This window comes from Rhodamnia argentea, chromosome 2, assembly GCF_020921035.1.
Source record: "Rhodamnia argentea isolate NSW1041297 chromosome 2, ASM2092103v1, whole genome shotgun sequence".
Taxonomy (NCBI): Eukaryota; Viridiplantae; Streptophyta; class Magnoliopsida; order Myrtales; family Myrtaceae; genus Rhodamnia; species Rhodamnia argentea.
The window spans coordinates 26450819-26473137 of NC_063151.1; the positions used below are offsets into that span (position 1 = coordinate 26450819).

General features: G+C 43.0%; 2 protein-coding genes across 2 annotated transcripts; both read left to right on the forward strand.

The window, feature by feature from the left end:
* Nucleotides 1–3720: 3720 nt before the first annotated feature.
* LOC115737553 (ABC transporter G family member 29-like) lies at nucleotides 3721–12971 on the forward strand. Its single transcript, XM_030669726.2, has 23 exons — nucleotides 3721–3853; nucleotides 4354–4757; nucleotides 5164–5373; nucleotides 5744–5828; nucleotides 5940–6099; nucleotides 6217–6293; nucleotides 6532–6585; nucleotides 7314–7404; nucleotides 7754–8055; nucleotides 8237–8835; nucleotides 9010–9170; nucleotides 9264–9373; nucleotides 9505–9658; nucleotides 9738–9878; nucleotides 9966–10138; nucleotides 10242–10574; nucleotides 10668–10958; nucleotides 11049–11132; nucleotides 11216–11349; nucleotides 11441–11668; nucleotides 11786–11957; nucleotides 12138–12392; nucleotides 12498–12971. Exons 2-23 carry the CDS (start codon nucleotides 4363–4365, stop codon nucleotides 12768–12770), a joined length of 4482 nt encoding a protein of 1493 aa, XP_030525586.2. The 5' UTR covers nucleotides 3721–3853; nucleotides 4354–4362; the 3' UTR covers nucleotides 12771–12971.
* Nucleotides 12972–13648: 677 nt separating this feature from the next.
* LOC115737557 (ABC transporter G family member 29-like) lies at nucleotides 13649–21447 on the forward strand. Its single transcript, XM_048275124.1, is given in 24 exon segments — nucleotides 13649–13794; nucleotides 14257–14665; nucleotides 14769–14978; nucleotides 15233–15317; nucleotides 15524–15683; nucleotides 15777–15853; nucleotides 15953–16003; nucleotides 16125–16215; nucleotides 16515–16795; nucleotides 16797–16817; nucleotides 16972–17567; nucleotides 17652–17812; nucleotides 17921–18030; nucleotides 18129–18282; nucleotides 18400–18513; nucleotides 18654–18811; nucleotides 18902–19234; nucleotides 19328–19618; nucleotides 19698–19781; nucleotides 19879–20012; nucleotides 20121–20348; nucleotides 20518–20689; nucleotides 20789–21043; nucleotides 21145–21447. Coding segments are annotated over 23 exon segments (4359 nt in total). The 5' UTR covers nucleotides 13649–13794; nucleotides 14257–14345; the 3' UTR covers nucleotides 21418–21447.
* The last annotated feature ends 872 nt before the right edge of the window (nucleotides 21448–22319 follow it).

The window sequence follows — 22319 nt, forward strand, 5'->3', positions numbered from 1 at the left end:
CACAGGATCATTTCACTCTGCTTGCTTTATCCTTCTAATCGACCAGAAGACCGAGATAGGCATCTAGTTTCTACATGGGGAAGTTTCAAACTGATAGAATAATTAAATATTAAATTACACCCTCATCTAATAAGTTTTTTTTTTATCATATTTACATAGCAGGTTAAACTTTTAGAACAGTTGGCAATGGTCTCACCAAAATATCACGTGATATCATATCACAAGATCCTTAATTTAAACCTTTCCAAGCCCATTTATCTTTTCAATTAAATATGTTTGCTCCTATTATTAAGTAGAAGGAACTAAATGTGAAGGTCCCATCACATCTCACACAAGCAAAGCAAAGCAAGTGCGTCAGCTTACGTGCACCCACTTCGCATTGTCCAAGGGTCAAGATAAGACCATGGTGACAATCACACCAGATGGAAGTGTAAGATTTGGTGGACCTAAACATGGCAAAGATCCGAGACATTGGGCATCGCTAGTGGTTCATTTTACCAACCCCAACTTCAGCCAAATACCCTTTTGATTTGGGTGAGGTTGGGTTACCAAGGAAGTCGTAAGCATGTCTGTCCAATTTTAAGTGGTGAGAATCGGTAGCTGGCTTCGCATTCATACGTGTGAGGGAACCGAAAGCGTTAGGCATAACTTGTTAGAGTCTTAAAGAGGATTTCCAAGTTAGAATACCGGAGGTCCCGTACTCAAATCTCACAAACTGTATGCAAGCTATTGAAGGACTTCAGGGCCACTTACACAAGCCAAAGATCTGGACTTGGACGGTTCATCGATCTTGCGGTTTATTTCATAGATTCTCCGAGTAGACGGGATCTTTGTGCTCATGCTTTGGACGATGTAAAAGAGTTGTACATGGGAGGTGGTTTTGTAGTCAGCAAAGTCACGTTAGACTTGATTTATGCAATTATTTCAAGATTTGCATGGAGGAAGGGAGGGAGAGAAAGATCATTACAAGAATAATTGATAAACAAATGATGACAACCGTATTTTTGAGACATCTCACATCACCCTAGTAAAGTTAGGATAACACAATTAGCAATACCGGACATAGATCTTCTATTTTTACTATCTCAATAAATCTCAACTACTGATTTACGAAACAAGCTTTCTATCGATGTTAAGATTTATCAAGGGATATAACATCCTCTATTTGGCTTATCGATCACTTGTAGGATCCATTTCATTTCCTAACATGCCAACACCATCTTCAGTCTAGGGAGTGAATTTGATGCAACGAGTGACGTGTTCCTCCATCCAAATGACGTTACACCTCCCACTTGTACGGGTCACAATTATGCCATCTCGATGTTTGTCTCCGCAATGAAGAACGGTTGGACAACCTCGTCTCTCAAATGGACTATGTGCTTTCGGATGATGCGATGGTTTGCATGACAGATCAATACTTCAAGCAATCAAATGTGTCTCGAAAGTCAAACATGTCAATTTGAAGAATTCATTGCACGAAAGAAGTGTATCGTGCATTTTTTTTTTCAAGAGAATTACTAATTTGACAGTCTAATAATATTATCATTATTTTTTATTCCATACTTTTTTAATTAATAAGTACTTTATGTAGAACATGCGATGATAGTGTATGGATCTACAGTAAAAAATAATTGACATCTTGTTAGACCGTTAGGGAAACATTTCCTATTCTTTAATGAGAGGATAGATTATTCAAGATAATTACAAAAAAAATTCTTAAATCTTATAAACCGATTCAGTCTTAAATATTTCACTTTCGTCAATTTAGTCTTAAATTTTTTGCTGATTTGTCAATGTAGTCTTGCGATGACGTAGACAATTTTTTCATTTTCTTAGAAAAAAATTGAATATCTTTTCCATTTTCTCTTTTTCCTTTTTGAATAAAGAAAATTTAAAACAAACGGAAAAATTATCCACGTAAGTACCGACCGTATCATGTAAGATATCCGACATCTATGTTGATTTTTTGGTTAAAATTGGCTGGAATTACTACATTGACAAATTTTTAAAACGCTTAGGACTAAATTACCGAAATTGAAAAGTTATAACCTTTTTGGTAATCATCCTGAATATTCTCATTATTGTTGACCGATGTTGTTATAATATGTCTCGAGTTTAAGCTCGAAGCGAAAACTGTGAAGATTCCGAATCGATTATTTGCGGACATCCGAAATCGAGCAAAGGAAAATATATACGTAATCAACTTACGAATTAAAGTTGATTGTCCGTTGGTGTCTTTGAGCAAGAAATAGAAAAGTCCAATGCAGACTTGGACTCGGTTAACATAAGATAAAGGACAAGAATAAAAGAAGATACGGAAGTCAGTTTCATATGAATTTGGCAAGACAACAACCGAACAGGAAATCTTTATTTGCATATTCGGTGTTGACTTCTTTGACCGAGATAGACATTCACTTTCTTTGGCGGTGGCTTATACATATAAATATTCTCAAAAGGGTTTGTTTTATATAGCGCCGGTTATTGATCCAACGAAGTGGAACTTCTTGAAGCGCCGTTTCCAACTGAGTGCTTAATATTAAGACTTCATTTTGTTCGTGGAATTACATCAAGAATTTAAATGTCGAAACCGATTAAATCTTGAGGTTATTTCATTAGAAATTGGGGGCTAAACACTATGTGCGTTCTTGAATGTAATTGGGGTTGAGAAATACCGAGAGTGTTTGAGTGATTCGATTGTGGTTCCGTAATCTCCGTGTATCGCTCGTTCGATAGTGGAATTTGTTGCTATTCTCCCCGTGGACGTAGATCTCTACGACCAAACCACATACATTTGATGTCCGATTTATTTTATTGTTCTGTCTATTTTATCGTTTGATCGCTTATTCGGTGCAACGGATGTGATGTAATCAAGGTGCACCAAGAGGAGTTTAGGACTCTGCAAAGAAACAAGGAGAAGATGCGTTACTGATAAATACCCTTTGGCACCACACACTTATAAATAAAATAAACTAGATCGGTTCATTTTTGTTGATTGATATCGTGGCAATTTTGGACACGACATGATAACACATTCAAACACGAGACGGATTTAGCAAGTTTAGGTTGAGTCTAATCGTGTTCGGGTCAATTTGGCATCGACCTGCAAGGCGCGGTTAATAATTCTATCGTGCACGTGCCAAAATTGCCATACACGAAATTGATTCGGACCATCCGTTTTAACTTAATTGGAATTGTTGACACGACGTTTGTGTGAACCCGTCCAAAATATTTAGCTACAAAGCACTAGTCTTTTCATGTTAGTCACTATTAAGATTGTAAATTGATGGATTATTATAACCTCTATATTAGTTTCATGAAGAATGGAGAGCATCTCGTCTCGGGTTCTTGTTCGTGGGGGGATTGCGTGTCTAGCCGGTCGAGCAATGTCGCGTGTGGACCAGTTAAATTTCACAATCGTACTCGTGGCGCGTAGGTCTACACCATTAATTGATCGCGTCTTCTATTTGGGTTTAATTGTTGAATAAGGCTAATTCTTATGCCGACCCGATACAAACACGACCCGGAAACATGAATTGCCACCAACTAGGACGAAGGAGTTGGTGAATCAAAGTGGATCAATTCCGCGCAAAGCACAAGATTCAATCTCTCTTTTCCAATTCCCCACAAAAGAGAACAACGTTTGATTCAATGCATATGAATATGGCAACCACTACTCTAGCTTGCGTATAAATACCCACAGCAACTTCTCCTGATGCACTTTGCCCCCTCCCAATACTCTCTCTCTCTCTCTCTCTCTCTCTCTGTTTGTGAAAATTGCAAAAGCTGCAAATAGAGAGATTTGAGCTCTGGAGTCACTCTGTTTTGAGCGCTCTCTCTCTCTGCGTGGAGCTGAGTAAGTTTCTCCAGAAAAGCTACGCCCTTTATGCATGCTGTGAAACCACATGGGTCTGGTTCAAGAACACAGTGCCGAATCTGCATCAATCTTTCCCCTTTTCATTCTTTGGCATTGGGCAGTAGAGAGGTTCAAGAATGATTTTGTGTTGCTATGTGGGCAAAGCCCGTTTGCTCTTTTAAGCTCATCCAATGCTCAAAATGCTTTTTGCCTCCTGTTTTTTAGCACCCGAGCGAGATTACATCTTTTTGATGGCAACACGGGTTCACTTTCGTGATATGTACCGTGTTTGTTACCTTTTTTGCAACTCATGCGAGGTCCATTTCACCTGCAACTCCCAGGCAACATGTCATTATTCCTACAATTTTGCGGTTCAGTGGAAACAAACCATGTTTCGGCTCTGTTCACATTCTCAATTGATTCGTTTTGTTTGGGGGTGGGTGGTGGGGGAGTTGCGAATCATTCTACTGACAACTTCCTCGTGTTTATGAATGAGCAAGCCTTCAGAGATGGCTGGCGCGGAGAGGAGCCGGTCCGGGAGGCAAAACACGGGGCGTGGCGGGGTGGCAGCGGGGAGCGTGATGAGCAAGAGCACGAGCAGGAGGAGTGCTTGGAGCATGGAGGACGTGTTCAGAGACTCCGGTAGGACGAATGACGAAGACGAAGAAGCGCTGAAATGGGCCGCGATCGAGAGACTGCCCACGTACGACCGCTTGAGGACGAGCATCATCCAGTCGTTCACGGACAACAACAGTGAGAACAGTAAGGTGGTGATGAACAGTAGAGCGGTGGACTTGAGGAACCTCGACATGGACGACAAGCAGAAGTTCATCGACAGGGTCTTCAGGGTGGCCGAGGAAGACAACGAGAAGTTCCTGAAGAAGTTCAGGCATCGGATTGACAAGTACGCCGATTCCTCCCTGCCACTCTCATTTTACCACATCAAGGAGACGTTACCCCATGCTCTGGCGAATTCGTGTTTACGCGTCGGACAAAAAAAGTTTCGATTTTTCAAAGCATAAACGCAAGACACGTCAGCCTCTATCATCTCCTCATGATCTACAGACAAATGAACTCCCAAGAAAGAAAAGAAAACATATTTAGGCAGACTACTTTCTTCAACCTTTGACGTGTACATGGTCCTGCTCCCATGATAAAATATCAGTATTCATAGCGTTAACCTTTAGATCCCAGTTAAACAGAGTCATTTGATCTGGAGCATAAGGGCAAATACATCTCCTGATTTGGATTTTGTGGGTTGCTTCTTTGTCCTCTAATCAGTTGGTGATTATGTTTTTTTTTTTTCGCAGGGTTGGGATAAAACTACCAACAGTGGATGTTAGATTTGAGCACTTGACGGTGGAAGCAGATTGCCATATAGGAAGCAGAGCCCTTCCCACTCTTCCAAATGCTGCCCAAAACATTGCAGAGTCTGCTTTCGGCTTGCTTGGTATTAGATGGGCCAAGACAACTAAGCTCACCATCATCAAAGATGTCTCCGGAATCATAAAGCCCTCCAGGTTCGAACCCTTGACCTGTATTCTGTCGATTGCTAGTGAAAATCGTCTTTTTCTATAAGCAATTTTCAGGAGATCGACATTTATGTCAATACACGCGATTGAAATTTAGGGAATCAATACCGACTCCTTCATGAATTTTAGAAGATCGACATATGTAAATATTTTTCAAACGGGTGACGTACTTCTCGAATTATGTGTGCCAACAACTTGGGTGATTCGTAAATTTTTCTGCAGAGAAGATACCCCAAGTAATCAGATTGGAAACTTTTAAATGGCAGTTCTTTACCTTCTTTCAACTTTTTAATTAGTTACACATTATCTATGCCGCTTAACATAATTTGTACTGTAAATTGTGAATTGTTGCCTTTAGGATGGCTCTGCTATTAGGACCTCCATCCTCAGGAAAGACCACCCTTCTCCTGGCCCTTGCAGGAAAGTTGGACCCAAGCTTGAAGGTAATTAATCAATTATAATGCATTTTTTTTTCCAAAGCCCTTGTCAGATAAAGAGAAAAATTTCCATCTGAATTGTGCATATGGCTGATGTTACATGGCGATTCAACACAGGTTGAAGGAGATATTACATACAATGGACACAGGCTAAATGAGTTTGTACCACAGAAGACAGCTGCATATATTAGCCAAAACGATGTTCATGTTGGGGAAATGACTGTCAAAGAAACCTTGGACTTCTCTGCGAGGTGCCAAGGAGTCGGGACTCGATACGGTAAATAATAATTCAACTAAGAGCGAGATCGAATTTGAATTTTTGGTCAACTTTACACAAAAACAAAAAGAAAAAACAGAGGAAAAAAGATCAAAATTTTTGTGTGATTTTTTGCAGAACTTCTTAGTGAGCTTGCAAGAAGAGAGAAATATGCTGGGATCTTCCCTGAAGCTGAAGTTGATCTCTTCATGAAGGTAAACACATCTTGGGAACAGTTCTATCGGATTAGTCACGTGTACGTCATTAATCACTGGTCGATCCGAAAAAAAAGCAAAGAACAGAAGATGTGGCGACTATTTACTCTATACTCTCGACATGATACACACCGCAATTTTGACATTATCGCATGCTTTTTCAAAATTAGTCACATGTATTTCTCAGCATTCAATTTCAAATAATGAGATTTACTTCTTCTTTCCTATGATCTTCCAGGCAACGGCAATGAAAGGTGTAGAGAGCAGCCTCATTACAGACTACACACTGAAAGTGAGTGGCCCTGAACACTCATCTCAGCCAAATCCTGTTGAACTGATATCGACAAGAACATTAAAATTCCATGATCAGGAAAATCTTTGCTTTTGTATTTTGTGTTTTTTTTTCTTGGTCAACATTTTCAACTCACCTACCACGTTGACGGGTGTCCAACTTTATTGGTGAACTCTGGGGCCCACGCCCATGCCTGCTTGATATGTTTTACACTTCACCTGGTGAACAATTTCCAATCGAAGAACATGTCCGCGTCCGAAAACCAACTTCATAACTGTTTTGTCAGCTTTCTAAGTTTCGTTCAACACCTTCGCACGTTAGGAAATTAGGCAGTGTTTAGATGGCTTTGACAACCCCAATTTGAGAGATCACCAACCCATTTGCGAAAACTGCGCGTGCGCAGGCGTGTGCCTAAAGCATAATCAAAAAGCGTATGAAGCGACTACTCGGGTATCAAACTCTATATGCGTTCCGTGAAGAGCTTTTCCGAAAGGTTCATGAAACTCATAATACAGAGAAGATGAATTGATGATGAAATCTCACTTACAAATGAGAAATGACCATGAGTGTTTATCTACTTTAATTAGACAATGTACCAGGATCTTGATGGCTTGAATTGAATCTACTATCTAGGATTAGTGAGGATCTCAGTTCTTTTATTAGCATGTATAATTAATACTGGTCTCTGATAACAAGTTCGTGTGATGGACAAAAAAATAAAAAACCAGCTTTTGGGGCTTGATATATGCCGGGACACAATTGTTGGCGATGAAATGCAGAGAGGCATATCTGGTGGGCAGAAGAAAAGAGTGACAACAGGTTCGTTCCATTCACTAAGACAACATAAATTCTTTAATGTGCATCTTGATCTTGTGGCATTTCTGCACATAGGTTTGAAATTTGAATTCCCCCCAAGAGTGTTTTAGATGCATGTCGTGTACTTCTATGTGAAGTTAGATGGGTTAAATATGATTTCCGGAATAGCCTCCGCATGGAACATGTCACGCATCGGGACATTCGGACGGTCCATGTTGTTATGAGGACTGGATATGAAATCGTTGCGATTTTCGACTGGGTACAAATTGAGTGAGTTAGAGGATTTGATAAGTATAGGCATATCAGAAGCGGAATTTTGACTGTTTTACTACTTGTGGTGTTAAACCACCAGGAGAGATGATAGTCGGGCCAACCAAGACGCTCTTCATGGATGAGATATCGACAGGCCTGGACAGCTCAACGACGTTCCAGATCGTGAAGTGCATGCAGCAGATCGCGCACCTCACGGACGCGACCATACTGATGTCCCTGCTGCAGCCGGCTCCTGAGACATTCGATCTGTTCGACGACATCATACTCTTATCAGAAGGCCAGATCGTGTACCAGGGGCCCCGTGACCATATCCTCGAGTTCTTCGAGCAGTGCGGGTTCCAGTGCCCAGAGAGGAAAGGGACTGCTGATTTCTTGCAAGAGGTAAACATGTATTGTCATGCACAGCAACTGAACAATGGGCATGTATGGTTAAATAAGTCGGGTCGAATCTAGAGTTGAGCTACTCAATCTTTAAATCCCCAGCATCACTTTGGCATTTTGTTCGCCAGCATTATTCATGTGTAACAGTATGAAATCTCTCATCTCTGTGTACTTTTGGCAGGTGACATCACGGAAGGATCAGGAGCAGTACTGGGCAGACAGAAGCAAACCATACAGATACATATCAGTGAGCGAGTTCGCAGAGAATTTCAAGCACTTCCATGTGGGAATGAGGCTGGACAACGAGCTCTCCATCCCGTTTGACAAGAGCCTCAGCCACCGAGCCGCCCTCGTCTTCACTAGGTACTCGGTCCCCAAGATGGATCTCCTCAAGGCCTGCTTCGACAAGGAGTGGCTGCTCATCAAGAAGAACGCGTTTGTCTACATCTTCAAGACTGTCCAGATCATTCTCATGGCGATCATCGCGTCGACGGTGTTCATAAGGACCAGGATGCACACACGTAATGAAGATGATGGTGCTCTATACGTCGGCGCACTCTTGTTCTCCATGATCATCAATATGTTCAATGGTTTTGCGGAGCTCTCGATGACCATAACGAGGCTTCCAGTGTTCTACAAGCACAGAGACCTTCTCCTTCACCCTGCATGGACTTTCACCCTCCCCAATTTCCTGCTGAGGATTCCCATGTCTGTGTTGGAGTCCATTGTTTGGATCGTCATGACGTACTACTCCATCGGATTCGCACCCGAACCGAGCAGGTAATTTTCGAAATGGCCCCCATTTCTATTCAGTGGTAACTTCTACTGTACAGAAATTCACGTGGCGTACAGATTTAAAAGCACTCTGTGATGTCTTCGTTGTAACTGATTGTATGTAGGGAGTGAGTCTTGAAATGTGAATTGAACTGGCATCTAATATTCTCCTACTTGCAGGCTTTTCAAGCAACTGCTGTTGATATTCCTGATCCAACAAATGGCTGCTGGAATCTTTCGATTCATAGCCGGAGTCTGCAAGACGATGATTATTGCCAACACGGGTGGAGCTCTCATGCTTCTCTTGGTGTTCATGCTCGGCGGTTTCATACTTCCGCGAGGTCAGACTTGTTACTCATTATTTCATTGAAAAACGATGTGCCGCAAAACAAAGTGGACTAGTGAACATGAAATGCTCTGTATGCATGTGGCAGGCCAAATACCGAGCTGGTGGAAATGGGGCTACTGGGTTTCTCCTATGACGTATGGTTTCAATGCCATTACCGTGAACGAGATGTTCGCTCCGAGATGGATGGACAAATGGGTAAATAGTTATCTTCTTCCTTTTCCACCTCATAGAATCCAGCATGTACTTAGAAATGAACAATGCCGAGGCATTGCGGAGCTTAAAAACTTTGATGTCTTTCCTGACCTTGAACTTAATATGCATTTCAGGCCTCGGACAATGTCACAAGATTAGGCATTGCAGTGCTTAAAAACTTTAATGTCTTTCCTGAGAGAAATTGGTACTGGATTGGAGCAGCTGCACTTCTGGGGTTCACAGTTCTCTTCAATGTGCTCTTCACTTTCGCGCTTATGTACCTAAACCGTGAGTAACTAAAATAAACTACAGTTTTTCCCCTTGTATCTAATTCTAAGAGCTCTTCATTTTGATTGGAACGTGATAGCTCCTGGGAGACCACAAGCTATAATATCTGAAGAATCTGCTAAGGAGATGGAAGCTCAACAGGAACCGCAAATGAGACGACACCCTTCCAATAAGGATCGGAAAACTAGATCATTATACACTTCCAATGGAAGCAATACAGGTAAACAAGCATGAGGAGCTAGACTATCAACTTGTAGAGTGGACTAAAAATAGCTGAAATGACCCCTCGCTCTTGTGGATCTTTCAGGGGAAATGAGAACTCAAAGAGTGAGTAGACCAGTGAACACTAACGAGTTGAGTAGGCATCATTCATCTCCTGGAGGGGCAAATGGCGTCGCTCTGAAGAGAGGAATGGTTCTTCCCTTCATTCCTCTTGCTATGTCCTTCGACAATGTGAACTACTTTGTAGACATGCCGGCAGTAAGTGTCCATGTCCTATAAGCGTCTATGCATGTTATAGTTTGAATCCCAGGCACAAAATTGAAGGATGTTCCTACTATAATCCTTTTTTTGCATTAAATAGGAAATGAAAGAACAAGGAGTTACAGAGGACAAGCTCCAACTACTTCAAGAAGTGACGGGCGCGTTTAGGCCCGGAGTCTTGACTGCACTGATGGGAGTCAGTGGAGCTGGAAAGACGACATTGATGGATGTTTTAGCGGGAAGGAAGACGGGCGGTTACATTGAAGGCGACATTAGAATATCTGGATTCCCGAAGAAGCAAGAAACCTTTGCTCGAATATCCGGGTATTGCGAACAGAATGACATCCACTCTCCTCAAGTCACTGTGAAAGAATCTTTGATCTACTCGGCTTTCCTCCGGCTACCAAAAGAAGTCAGCCCGGAAGAAAAGATGGTAAAGACTTGTCTAGCTTTCTACATACAAGAGTCAGAGAAAGAGCTTGAATCAACTCAAAAAACGTACATTTTTTGTTGTTGAATTTTCCAGATTTTTGTGGATGAGGTGATGGAATTGGTGGAGCTGAACAACCTTAAGGATGCCATAGTAGGCCTTCCGGGAATTACAGGCCTGTCGACTGAACAGAGAAAACGGCTGACTATCGCGGTGGAGCTTGTCGCGAATCCTTCAATCATATTCATGGACGAACCTACATCAGGCCTCGATGCAAGGGCTGCTGCCATTGTCATGAGGACAGTGAGGAACACGGTTGACACTGGCAGGACGGTTGTTTGTACGATTCACCAACCGAGCATCGACATCTTCGAAGCCTTCGATGAGGTAGTTATTAAAAAAAAAAAAATCACTTCCTATGTCTTACACTGATGTACATTAGATGGAGCGACGCTGACAAAAAATGCTCTATATCAGCTTCTACTGATGAAAAGAGGAGGACAAGTGATCTACTTGGGTCCCCTAGGTCGGAATTCTCACAAGATCATCGAATACTTTGAGGTGACTGATGCGCTTAAAGTTGTGTAGACGCGGCCATAATTGGTCCTAGATGGCATCAATTTACACGTGGTAACTAACTACAGGATATACCCGGGATCCCGAAAATTAAAGAGAAGTACAATCCGGCCACGTGGATGCTTGAAGTGAGCTCAGTAGCGGCAGAAGTACGATTGCAAATCAACTTTGCCGAACACTACAAGTCCTCATCCTTGTATCGGTAAGTCAAGTCATTCTCGCAAGAGCATGTGTTTATGAAGATAATGGTGTTACTTTCTTGATCTTGAGCTAAAGTATGTGGCCTAGAGCAGGAGAAACACGGCCTTAGTGAAGGAGCTGAGCACACCTCTGCCGGGCGCCAAAGATCTCTACTTCCCGACACAGTATTCTCAGTCCACATGGGGACAGTTCATATCATGCATATGGAAACAATGGTGTACTTACTGGAGAAGTCCAGAGTACAATCTTGTTCGGTTCTTTTTCACTTTAGCCTGTGCCTTGATGGTTGGAACAATCTTTTGGAAGGTCGGCACTAAAAGGTTGGTGAGGGCTTGAGGGGAAAAAACGCAAGATCTACCTGAACTTCGTGTGTCGGTCTCTTCTCTCTTCAAACTTGCTATTGATTTGGTGTTCTTTCATTCATTTCATCATTCCAGGGAAAATTCTAATGATCTTACCACGGTAATTGGAGCCATGTACGCGGCTGTGCTATTTGTCGGAATCAACAACTGCACTACCGTGCAGCCCATCGTAGCCATCGAAAGGACGGTGTTCTATCGAGAAAGAGCAGCCGGAATGTACTCCTCACTGGCTTATGCCCTCGCACAGGTGACAAGGAAATAATTCATTTCGACCGTGTTTCTCGATCTCATTTTAGTGTCAAGTTTTAAAAATCCAATCTTTTGCTCCACCCTACAATGAACTAAAGGATAGTCAGAGGGGAAAAATTTTAGCTTGACGAATTTTCAATACTTATGGTCATGATTCTGGCTTTATATGTCAATGTAGGTTATGTGTGAAATACCGTACGTGTTTGTTCAAACCACGTATTACACATTGATAGTGTATGCAATGGTGAGCTTCCAATGGACAGTGGAGAAATTCTTCTGGTTCTTCTTTGTCAGCTTTTTCTCCTTCCTCTACTTCACATACTATGGCATGATGACTGTCTCCATCACACCCAACCACCAAGTGGCCTCCATCTTCGCTGCGGCCTTCTACGCTCTGTTCAATCTATTCTCTGGATTCTTCATCCCAAAACCGGTAAGTTATTCCTTTAGACACCCTCGAAGAGTTTGAATTCGTTTTGAATGAAGTTGTTTTGCCGTAAATCTTGATGCGCACACAATTCTCTGTTGGAATTTTCAGAGAATACCCAAATGGTGGTTGTGGTACTACTGGACTTGCCCTGTGGCATGGACGGTGTACGGTCTGATCGTGTCGCAATATGGTGATGTCACTGACCGCATCAAGGTCCCTGGGATGTCACCCGACCCAACTATCAAGTGGTACATAGAGCACCATTTTGGGTACGACCCTGGTTTCATGGGGCCGATCGCTGGAGTCTTGGTGGGCTTCGCTGTGTTCTTTGCACTTCTGTTTGCCTACTGCATAAAGAGTCTAAACTTCCAAATGAGATAGGTTAGATGGAGATCAATAGGGACAAGAGAACTCCGGATAAAGAGAGACTCATGTAGATTTCCAAGTACCAAAACATATGATGTAATTAGTGTTTTCAGTTGATTTTTTCAATCAATATTGATCAAAATATTAGAGAAGGAACAACAATGCTTTTCCTACTTATGATAGATGATGGTGATGGTGATGGTGATGGTGATGGTGATGATGGATATGGCTAAGTTTCTGAGATGCAGCTTGTTGTATGTAAAGTTACAGCATTTAGGCACAGAGGAATTTTTTTATCTGCCTCTGACAGTTCCACAATTCCTGGCAACTGATTCATGCGAGACTCCACATTTATTCTTTGCCCTGCTCTGCTTCTAATAAACTCCTAAAAGGTGGGCATAATGAGTACTACCAAGCCAAACCAAGGAGGGAAATCATTACAGTGCGATTCCAGTAAATGCGAGTTTGGTACATCCAGACCCTCGAACGTGTAGGTCTCGTAGCAGGTCCGCCAGATCCAAGATCCTGTTATGCCATTGCATCTTAAAGAGCGCGTACACAATATCCTCTTCTTAATGTCTGCTAATATTCTGTTACTGGAAAGAAAGGGTAGGAACTAACTGCTAATGTGAAACCCGGATTCGCTTTTTAGGCGAGCCATTTTATTAACTCGAAGAAAAACCTGCCAGCACAAAAATAAAAAAAAAAGACAGGAGATGAAGATGGAAATGGAAACGAAAAATGGCCAATTTTACACCATCAATGATGTGAAGATGAAGATCCTATTTTTCAGGTCACAACATGGTCACAAAAGGCCTTAGAATCAGCACAGTATAAGTGGAAGCACAAGTCTGGATGAGAGCCAAAATAGGAACCAAACGCACAATGAAAATTGCTTGATCACCAGCATTCACAAAAGTTATTCCAAATCTCCGTAGCCGAGCACAGAACATATGGGCTGGTGGCTACCACACAATTCCGACCGCCATGACAGATGGCTGAGACCGCTCATCGTGGTGGTGCCAAAACTGCATTCCAGGTACGTTCCGTCCCTGAACTATAGCTTCTAAAAGAAAGTGTAGCGCTGAATATCTTTTTCCCACCAACTATCGGCCGCGACAGAACATGGCATTTCACATGTGACACTAGTAGATCTCGAAAGAAATCTCACCTCTGATATGTATCTGGAATGGCGACATGCTGCTAATGTCACTATAGAAAGCGACTTTATTTTATTATTTAGTGACGCTGGACAAAATAAAGCATCTTTGTAATTTACCGAGTTTCACCATCTTTGCATGCTCAGGATTAATTGCGCTCCCAGCAACCATGCAGAAACAGCATGAAGTTCTCTCTCCTCAAGAAAAAGTTGGCAGTTTTAAAGTTCATTCCAATCTGCATATGTTAAGCCTGAAGCTACACCTCCATCTTCTTCACGGTTATCTTGATAAAGAACCATTCCTACTCCAGGTTCTTAACAGAATCCCATCTCTCTCAACAGATAACAGAAAGTGCCCGCATAAATAGAGATCAAGACGAGGGGAAAAAGAAGAAGTTCAAGAATAGTCACAGGAAAAGACAGAGGAAGGGATGGATAACTGGGGACCGGAGGACGATCAGTTCTTCAGCACGTCGAGTTCGAGGAGGGACGAAGAGGACGCGCTGCAATGGGCTGCATTAGAGAAGCTCCCCACGTACAAGAGGCTGAGGACGAGCATTCTGCAGTCGACCCCAGAGGAGGATCGCGCTGCCGATGACATCGAGCAGGGCGCGAGCACGGCGATGCACAAGGAGGTTGACGTCCGGAAGTTGAACAAGAAGGAGAGGCACGAGTTCATTGAGAAGCACTTCAAGGTCGCCGATGTAGATAACGCCAAGTTCTTGACTAAGCTCAGAGCTCGCATCGATAGGTTCTGTATAACTTTCCAAGATTCACATTTGGTGGTGATACATTTATTGTTTTTGCCCCGAAAGTTGTACTTGATGCATTTCACATTGTCAATTCAATTGCAGGGTAGGGATTCAACTTCCTACAATAGAAGTCAGATTTGAACAATTACGAGTAGAAGCGGATTGCTATGTTGGGTCCAGAGCTCTTCCAACGCTGTTGAACGAGGCGCGTAACATTGCCGAGTCAGTGCTTCGCCTGTTTGGTATTAAGCTTGCCAAGAAAGTGAGATTGACAATCCTTAAGGATGTTTCCGGAATCATTAGGCCATCAAGGTGAGATACTACCTGCATCTAAAATGTTTCGATTAGTCTTTCGGAGTTGATGCGCTTCAACTATGCGTCCTCTCGCTCGTTTCACTGTACCTTCGAAATTATTTATTTGCTCTGTTTGAGCAGAGGAAGTCAAACCTACGGTATCAGTTTGATTAGATAATTTAGAGCTATGTTGGATGTAGATCTATTACTCTGTTTATGTTGGGTTCTGCACTGTGATGTACTTTTATAATCTTGTTCTCTGATTGGATCAGGATGACTCTTCTTCTAGGACCACCTTCATCTGGGAAGACAACTCTCTTGTTGGCACTAGCAGGAAAGTTGGACTCAAGTCTAAAGGTATGTTATAATGCCGTATTTCAGACGTATACAACAGTTAATTTTTCTCTTTATTTCTTCCTCTCTCTAAGGATAAATTCAAGATTAGTTGGACATAAGCATGTTAAGCTTGGTCAGCTTTAAGCTACTAAATGCAAACTCTTGAGTCAGTTGCACTTTCAGCTGGTCATCAGAAGTGGTCCTAGATCCTTATCTCTGTCCATCAGGTGAAAGGACAAGTCTCATACAACGGCTATAGACTGAAAGAGTTTGTGCCGCAAAAGACGTCGGCATACATCAGCCAAAACGATGTGCATTTGGGCGATCTTACTGTCAAGGAGACATTTGATTTTTCAGCGAGATTCCAAGGAAGTGGCCCTCGTTATGGTACCACTTTCTAAGAATGTCCAACTCATGACTGTTCTTTTTCTTATCAGTCACTTGAAGAAGCTCAAATCTGTTTCTTTTTTGCTATGTTAGATTTACTAGCTGAGCTCTCAAGAAGAGAGACGGATGCCGGAATACGCCCAGAGTCCAACGTCGATCTATTCATGAAGGTGGATGCTCATGTTTGAACTTAGTGCGAATGATCCAATTCACACATTCACGCAAGCTCGTCCATATATGTGCCCTCAGAACTCTATTTCTAAATGCAGGCAACTGCTGTTGGATCCAAGACAAATCTCATTACCGATTACACGCTCAAGGTTAGTTCTTGAATAGCCATCACAGAGTAATGTAAATTGTTCATTGCGTTGTGGTCAGTACCATCCCCGTGAAGCCATTGAGTCGTTGAATTACCAATCACTGTATAGTTTGCTGGAACAGCTTCTGGGACTTGATGTATGCAAGGACACCGTCGTCGGAGATGAAATGAAACGAGGAGTGTCAGGTGGACAGAAAAAGCGAGTGACAACAGGTTTGTTCTGGTTACCCAACAGTGCCGACAAATTCACAGTCTGAGTGTCTGAACGATGGACAATATCTTTTTGCATAATGATTAGCTCTTTGTACTACATGTTATTTGGAAATTCTATACAGCGAGAACCAATAAGTTGATGAAATGGATCAAATAGAAGCACTATTTGGACATATGACTGAAATGCAAGTGACCACCGCAATCTTTCATTTTACTTCCGACCCATCTTCGACATGTCAAGTGCCTATTCTCATTTACCAATCATTAGTCATAAACACGTCCTGTCTCATGTGATGCAGGCGAGATGATGGTGGGACCGACGAAAACTCTTCTTATGGATGAGATATCAACTGGTCTGGACAGCTCAACAACATTTCAAATTGTGAGGTGCATGCAACAGATCGCGCATTTAGTCGATTCCACCATATTCATGTCCCTCCTCCAGCCAGATCCTGAGACGTTCGAGCTGTTTGATGATATCGTCCTCTTATCAGAAGGCAGTATCATTTACCAGGGTCCTCGGGAGCATGTAGTGGAGTTCTTCGAGAGCTGCGGATTTCAGTGTCCTGAGAGGAAGGGCTGTCGCCGACTTTCTGCAAGAGGTGAAGACATCTAACCTTTTGTCCAAAATCACTAGATCCTTTTGGTTGATCATCAGCACAGAAGAACCTGTTATCCTTTTAACAATTCCTGAAAAATTTTCTTGAACCTGTTAAAATGCCCTGCTTAATCACTTGTGTCATAGCACTATCACAGGTTACATCCAAGAAGGACCAAGAGCAATATTGGGCAGATAAGAATAAGCCCTACCAATTCATTTCGGTTGCAGAGTTTTCTGACAGGTTTAAGGCCTTTCATGTGGGTCAACGGCTAGAAAGGGAACTCCAAACTCCTTACGACAAAAGTGAAAGCCACAGAGTTGCTCTGACCTTTACGAGACAGTCGACTCCCAAAATGGAACTCCTAAAAGCATCTCTCGATAGAGAATGGCTTCTGATCAAGAGAACCAGGGCCGTTTACTTCTTCAGGACTTCTCAGATTATCATAGTCGGGTTTGTGGCAGCGACGGTTTTCTTGAGAACGAGGCTCCATAGGACATTTGATGATGCGACTGTTTACATCGGAGGACTTATTTTCGCTATGGTTATCAATATGTTCAATGGCAATGTTGAGCTATCTCTCACTCTTATGAGGCTTCCGGTGTTCTATAAGCAAAGGGATTTTCTATTTTATCCTGCCTGGGTGTTCACTGTCCCGAACTTCTTGCTCCGCGTGCCCATCTCAGTTTGGGAAGCCGTAGTCTGGACACTCATGACTTACTATCCCATTGGATATGCCCCAGGAGCTAGCAGGCACTTAACTATATCTCCTGTTATCCCCTCAATCTACTTTGTTCGCCAGGGAAGAATTTATGGTTCTTTCTTGTGTTTTCCCAGGTTTTTCAAGCACCTGCTCGTGGTATTTTTGATCCAACAAATGGCTGCCGGGTTGTTCCGGTTCTTGGCTGGTGCTTGCAGGACTATGATGATTGCCCAGACCGGCGGCTCTCTTGCTCTACTCCTTATTTTCCTGCTCGGAGGTTTCATTCTTCCGAAACGTAAGAGCTATTGTTCAAAAACCTTTTCATGACTGTTATAAAAGATTGTTTTCAACAGTGCAAGCAAGAAAGATTTAGAGAGTAACACAATTAGGCTTCGAAGTGCAGGCCAAATACCAGTATGGTGGTCTTGGGCTAACTGGGTCTCACCTCTATCGTATGCATTCAAAGCCTTGACCATCAACGAGATGCGTGCTCCGCGGTGGATGAACAAATCGGTAACACACCGAAACATGTGTCGGGTTAATGGACTGGTCAGACGCTGTCTGAGGTTATACTGATGCAAGTCACTATGAACTACTTGATACTGCTGCAGGGACCGGATAACAGTACAAAATTAGGTGTGGCAGCCTTGGAGGTATTCGATATCAACTACAAGAGCTACTGGTTTTGGATTGGAACTGGAGCACTTTTCGGATTCATTATCCTCTTCAATATCCTATTTACCGTCGTCCTTATGTATCTAAACCGTGAGTTCTCACAACTTCTGTGGTTAATCTGTGATGATGCCTGGAATAATTGGATGCCAATATTGCAGCAGCAGTTCAATATATGCTGACTAAATGAGCTGAATGCACATATTGCAGCCTTTGGACAGCCACAAGCTGTTGTTTCCGATGAGGAGGAGCAATCAAACGGCAAAGTCTCCCGAGAAACAGAAAAAGGTAAAGCAAGAGGATTAGCGACGAGGAGGAGCATGGGTAAACATTTCCTTTTACTATTCGTGATTCCTAGTTAAACTCAAAGTATGAGCAGCACAAAACACATTACAATGTTATCGCAATTTTTTTAGCTTTTCACATAATTTCGATACAGAAAAGATTTCTATCTGAATTATCAGGGGAAATGTCCGCTCGACAAAGTAGCAAGTCCGTTCTTCTTGGCGGACCTGCCGTTCCGGTGGCCGATGGCGCAGCCCCAAAGAGAGGAATGGTACTCCCATTTCAACCTCTATCAATGTCCTTCGACCGCGTCGATTACTACGTAGATATGCCCCCGGTATTCTTTCTAATTCTCATGCTGTTCTAAGTCGACAAGCCGTTCTTTTTCCCCTGCATGGAGCTGAGCAGACATTCTGTATAAGGACAGGAAATAAGAAGTCAAGGAGTGACCGAGAACAAGCTCCAATTGCTCCGAGAAGTGGCGGGAACATTCAGGCCTGGTGTCCTAACTGCTCTGATGGGTGTTAGTGGTGCCGGAAAGACGACACTGATGGACGTCCTTGCAGGGAGAACAACTGGGGGTTATACAGAAGGCGATATAAGAATATCCGGGTTCCCCAAGAAGCAAGAAACGTTTGCGAGAATTGCCGGCTATTGCGAGCAGACGGATGTTCACTCCCCTCAGATCACTATTAGAGAGTCCTTAATCTACTCGGCCTTCTTGAGACTCCCTAAAGAAGTAGACAATGAGGCAAAGATGGTAAGAAAACCTCGACTTGTTGCCGGGGCAATTGGCTTATCTGTCTTCTTCGAGCTTATTTTCATGTCAATTTACATTCTGCGTATGCTCCAGATTTTCGTGGACGAAGTGATGGAACTTGTCGAGCTCGGTAGTATCAAGAATGCTATAGTTGGGCTTCCAGGGGTATCTGGGTTGTCGACAGAACAGAGGAAGAGGCTGACTATAGCAGTAGAACTCGTCGCCAACCCTTCGATCATTTTCATGGATGAGCCGACTTCGGGTCTTGATGCTAGGGCAGCAGCCATTGTCATGAGGACCGTGAGGAACACAGTGGACACGGGACGAACCGTTGTGTGCACAATTCATCAGCCAAGCATCGATATTTTCGAAGCATTTGATGAGGTAGAAAGGTTAATAACCTTCCCATTTCTAGGGAACCTTCTGCTATTTCCAATTTAACGCTTGTGATGTCTTGCGACAGCTGCTGTTGATGAAAAGAGGAGGGCAAGTTATTTACTCCGGACCACTTGGCCCGCGTTCCTGCAAGCTTGTAGAGTATTTCGAGGTGGATCTCACCCTTCCCTGTCTCCACTTTCTATTGTAGCGTCAATTGATAACCCGCACGCACGGTTCAAACTTTAGGAATATGTGGATGTCTGCAGGCAATCCCCGGAGTCCCTAAACTGGGAGAGGAGCAAAATCCGGCGGGATGGATGCTGGACGTGAGCTCAGTTGGGAAAGAGGTCCAGCTCAAGATGGACTTCGCCGAATACTATAAATCATCAGCGTTGTATAAGTAAGTGCAAAAAATGAGGTTCGCGATTGGATAGACTCATAGGGGCTTCTATAGTTGCCCTCAGAATGCGTCGGTCCTTTAGCTGAATTGCATTTTGTGCATGTAAAGGCAAAACAAGGATCTCGTGGATGAGTTGCGAATGCCGCCAGCCGGTGCGAGCGACCTGTACTTCCCCAACCAGTACTCTCAGTCGACATGGGGGCAGTTCAAGTCCTGCTTGTGGAAGCAATGGTGGATCTACTGGAGGAGCCCCGACTACAATCTAGTTCGAATCCTCTTCACCTTGTTGGTCGCGCTCGTGCTCGGTTCGATTTTCTGGCGGATTGGCAAAACCAGGTGATAGTATTTTCCATCCCGAGATCCTCCATATCTTTTCCTGTTCCTTATCCAGCTGGCTCTGGAAGATTCCGAGAAAACCGAGAACCATATTCTTATTGAATCTCCTTGACTGAAACTCCTGTTGCTTATCAGATGATTATTCTAAAACATACATTCTTTCAACTAGGGATGAGGTTCATGATCTGACCACGGTGATCGGAGCCATGTACGTTTCCGTCTTATTCGTGGGGATTAACAATTGCTCGACTGTTCAACCGATAGTTTCCAGAGAGAGGTCTGTGTTCTACCGAGAAAGAGCCGCCGGCATGTATGCCGCTCTGCCATATGCAGTGGCCCAGGTAAAACTCTACTCTGTTAATGGTTCGTGCTCACGAAGGAATAGCCATCGATTAGTTGCTTCGGAATTCATTTTCTCTCCTCTTGCCGGTTCGAAACAGGTAATTGTGGAAATACCGTACGTGTTGGTCCAAACGGCATGTTACTCCGTGATCATATACGGCATGATGAGCTTCCAGTGGACTACGGCGAAGTTCTTCTGGTTCTTCTTCATCACCTTCATCTCCCTTCTCTACTTCACATACTATGGCATGATGACGGTGGCGCTCACCCCGAACCTCCAAGCGGCAGCTATCTTCGCGTCGGCTTTCTTCGGCTTCTTCACTCTATTCTCGGGATTCTTCATACCTAAACCGGTAAGCCTCCAATTCCTATATCCAACCACTGACATAGTTCCTGAGCGGTACAAAAAAAAAAAAAAAATTCAGACAAACCACTATTCGTTTCGTGATTGCAGAGAATACCCGGGTGGTGGAAGTGGTACTACTACATCTGTCCCTTGGCATGGACGGTGTACGCGCTGATCGTGACGCAATACGGCGACATGGACGAGCCGATCAACGTGCCTGGGATGTCTCCAGATCCGAGCATCAAATGGTACCTCGAGGACCACTTCGGCTACGACCTGGACTTCATGGGGCCAACTTCAGCAATTCTGGTCGCCTTCGCGGTGTTTTTCGCGCTCCTGTTCGCCTTCTGCATCGCCCGCCTGAACTTCCAAAGAAGGTAGCGTGGGAAAATAGGAAGCATCCATCTCCTTCTGTTTGCCAATTGTGATCCACCACTGTTTGGCTGAACAACTCGAAATGTATGGATAACATTGCTTTTGCCTCAACGCCTAGCGAAAATAGTGTTACCAAGTCGTGTTTGGGACGGTATGGCGCTAACGCGAATGGCTTGCGCTGAATGAATCTGAGATCAAGCGCATCCGAATCTTTTATCATCATCATCATTCGACCCGGTAAGATTCAAGCCGACTTAGTCTCGTGAAGAAATATTCGTTCTTGGGTAGTTGGAGCAAGCTCCAACTACCAACTATGCCTTATCCTTATTCACTTGGAAAAAAAGAAGAGGGGACTAGCAACTATGCCTTTGCCAAATGAAACCTTCACCGGATGCAACCATGCTTCTTTCCCCAAAAAATAAAGAAAAAATCAAAACGGATTTAGCATGTAAAATTAATGAATCAAGGCCGATTTTTTCCCTTCACGATAAAACTCCGTTTGTTTCGCAAAAAAAAAAAAAAAAGAATAATCTGAAAAATATTTTTTCGAAAATAATCACTAATATCATTTACAAACATGAATGAAAGAAAATTCCATTTATCAATACTTGGGAGGAAATTTTAAATGAGTTTTACTGCGTGTTCTTATTTTTTTTTATTTTGATTTGATATCGAGATATCATTGTTCCCGATAACAAAACTCTGTTCTTAGTTCTCGCTTCTTCGCTGATACATCTGTTTATGATAAATCCAACAAGCCGTGAAGCTCACTTAAAATTTCCTCTCGGGCATGAAAATCGTGGTGATTATCGGCATGAATAGGGCCAATCCAAATGATTTCCGTAATATAGGAAGATGGATGGGACAAAACGGACAATTTCTGACGTCAAGTTTAAGGTCCGCAATCT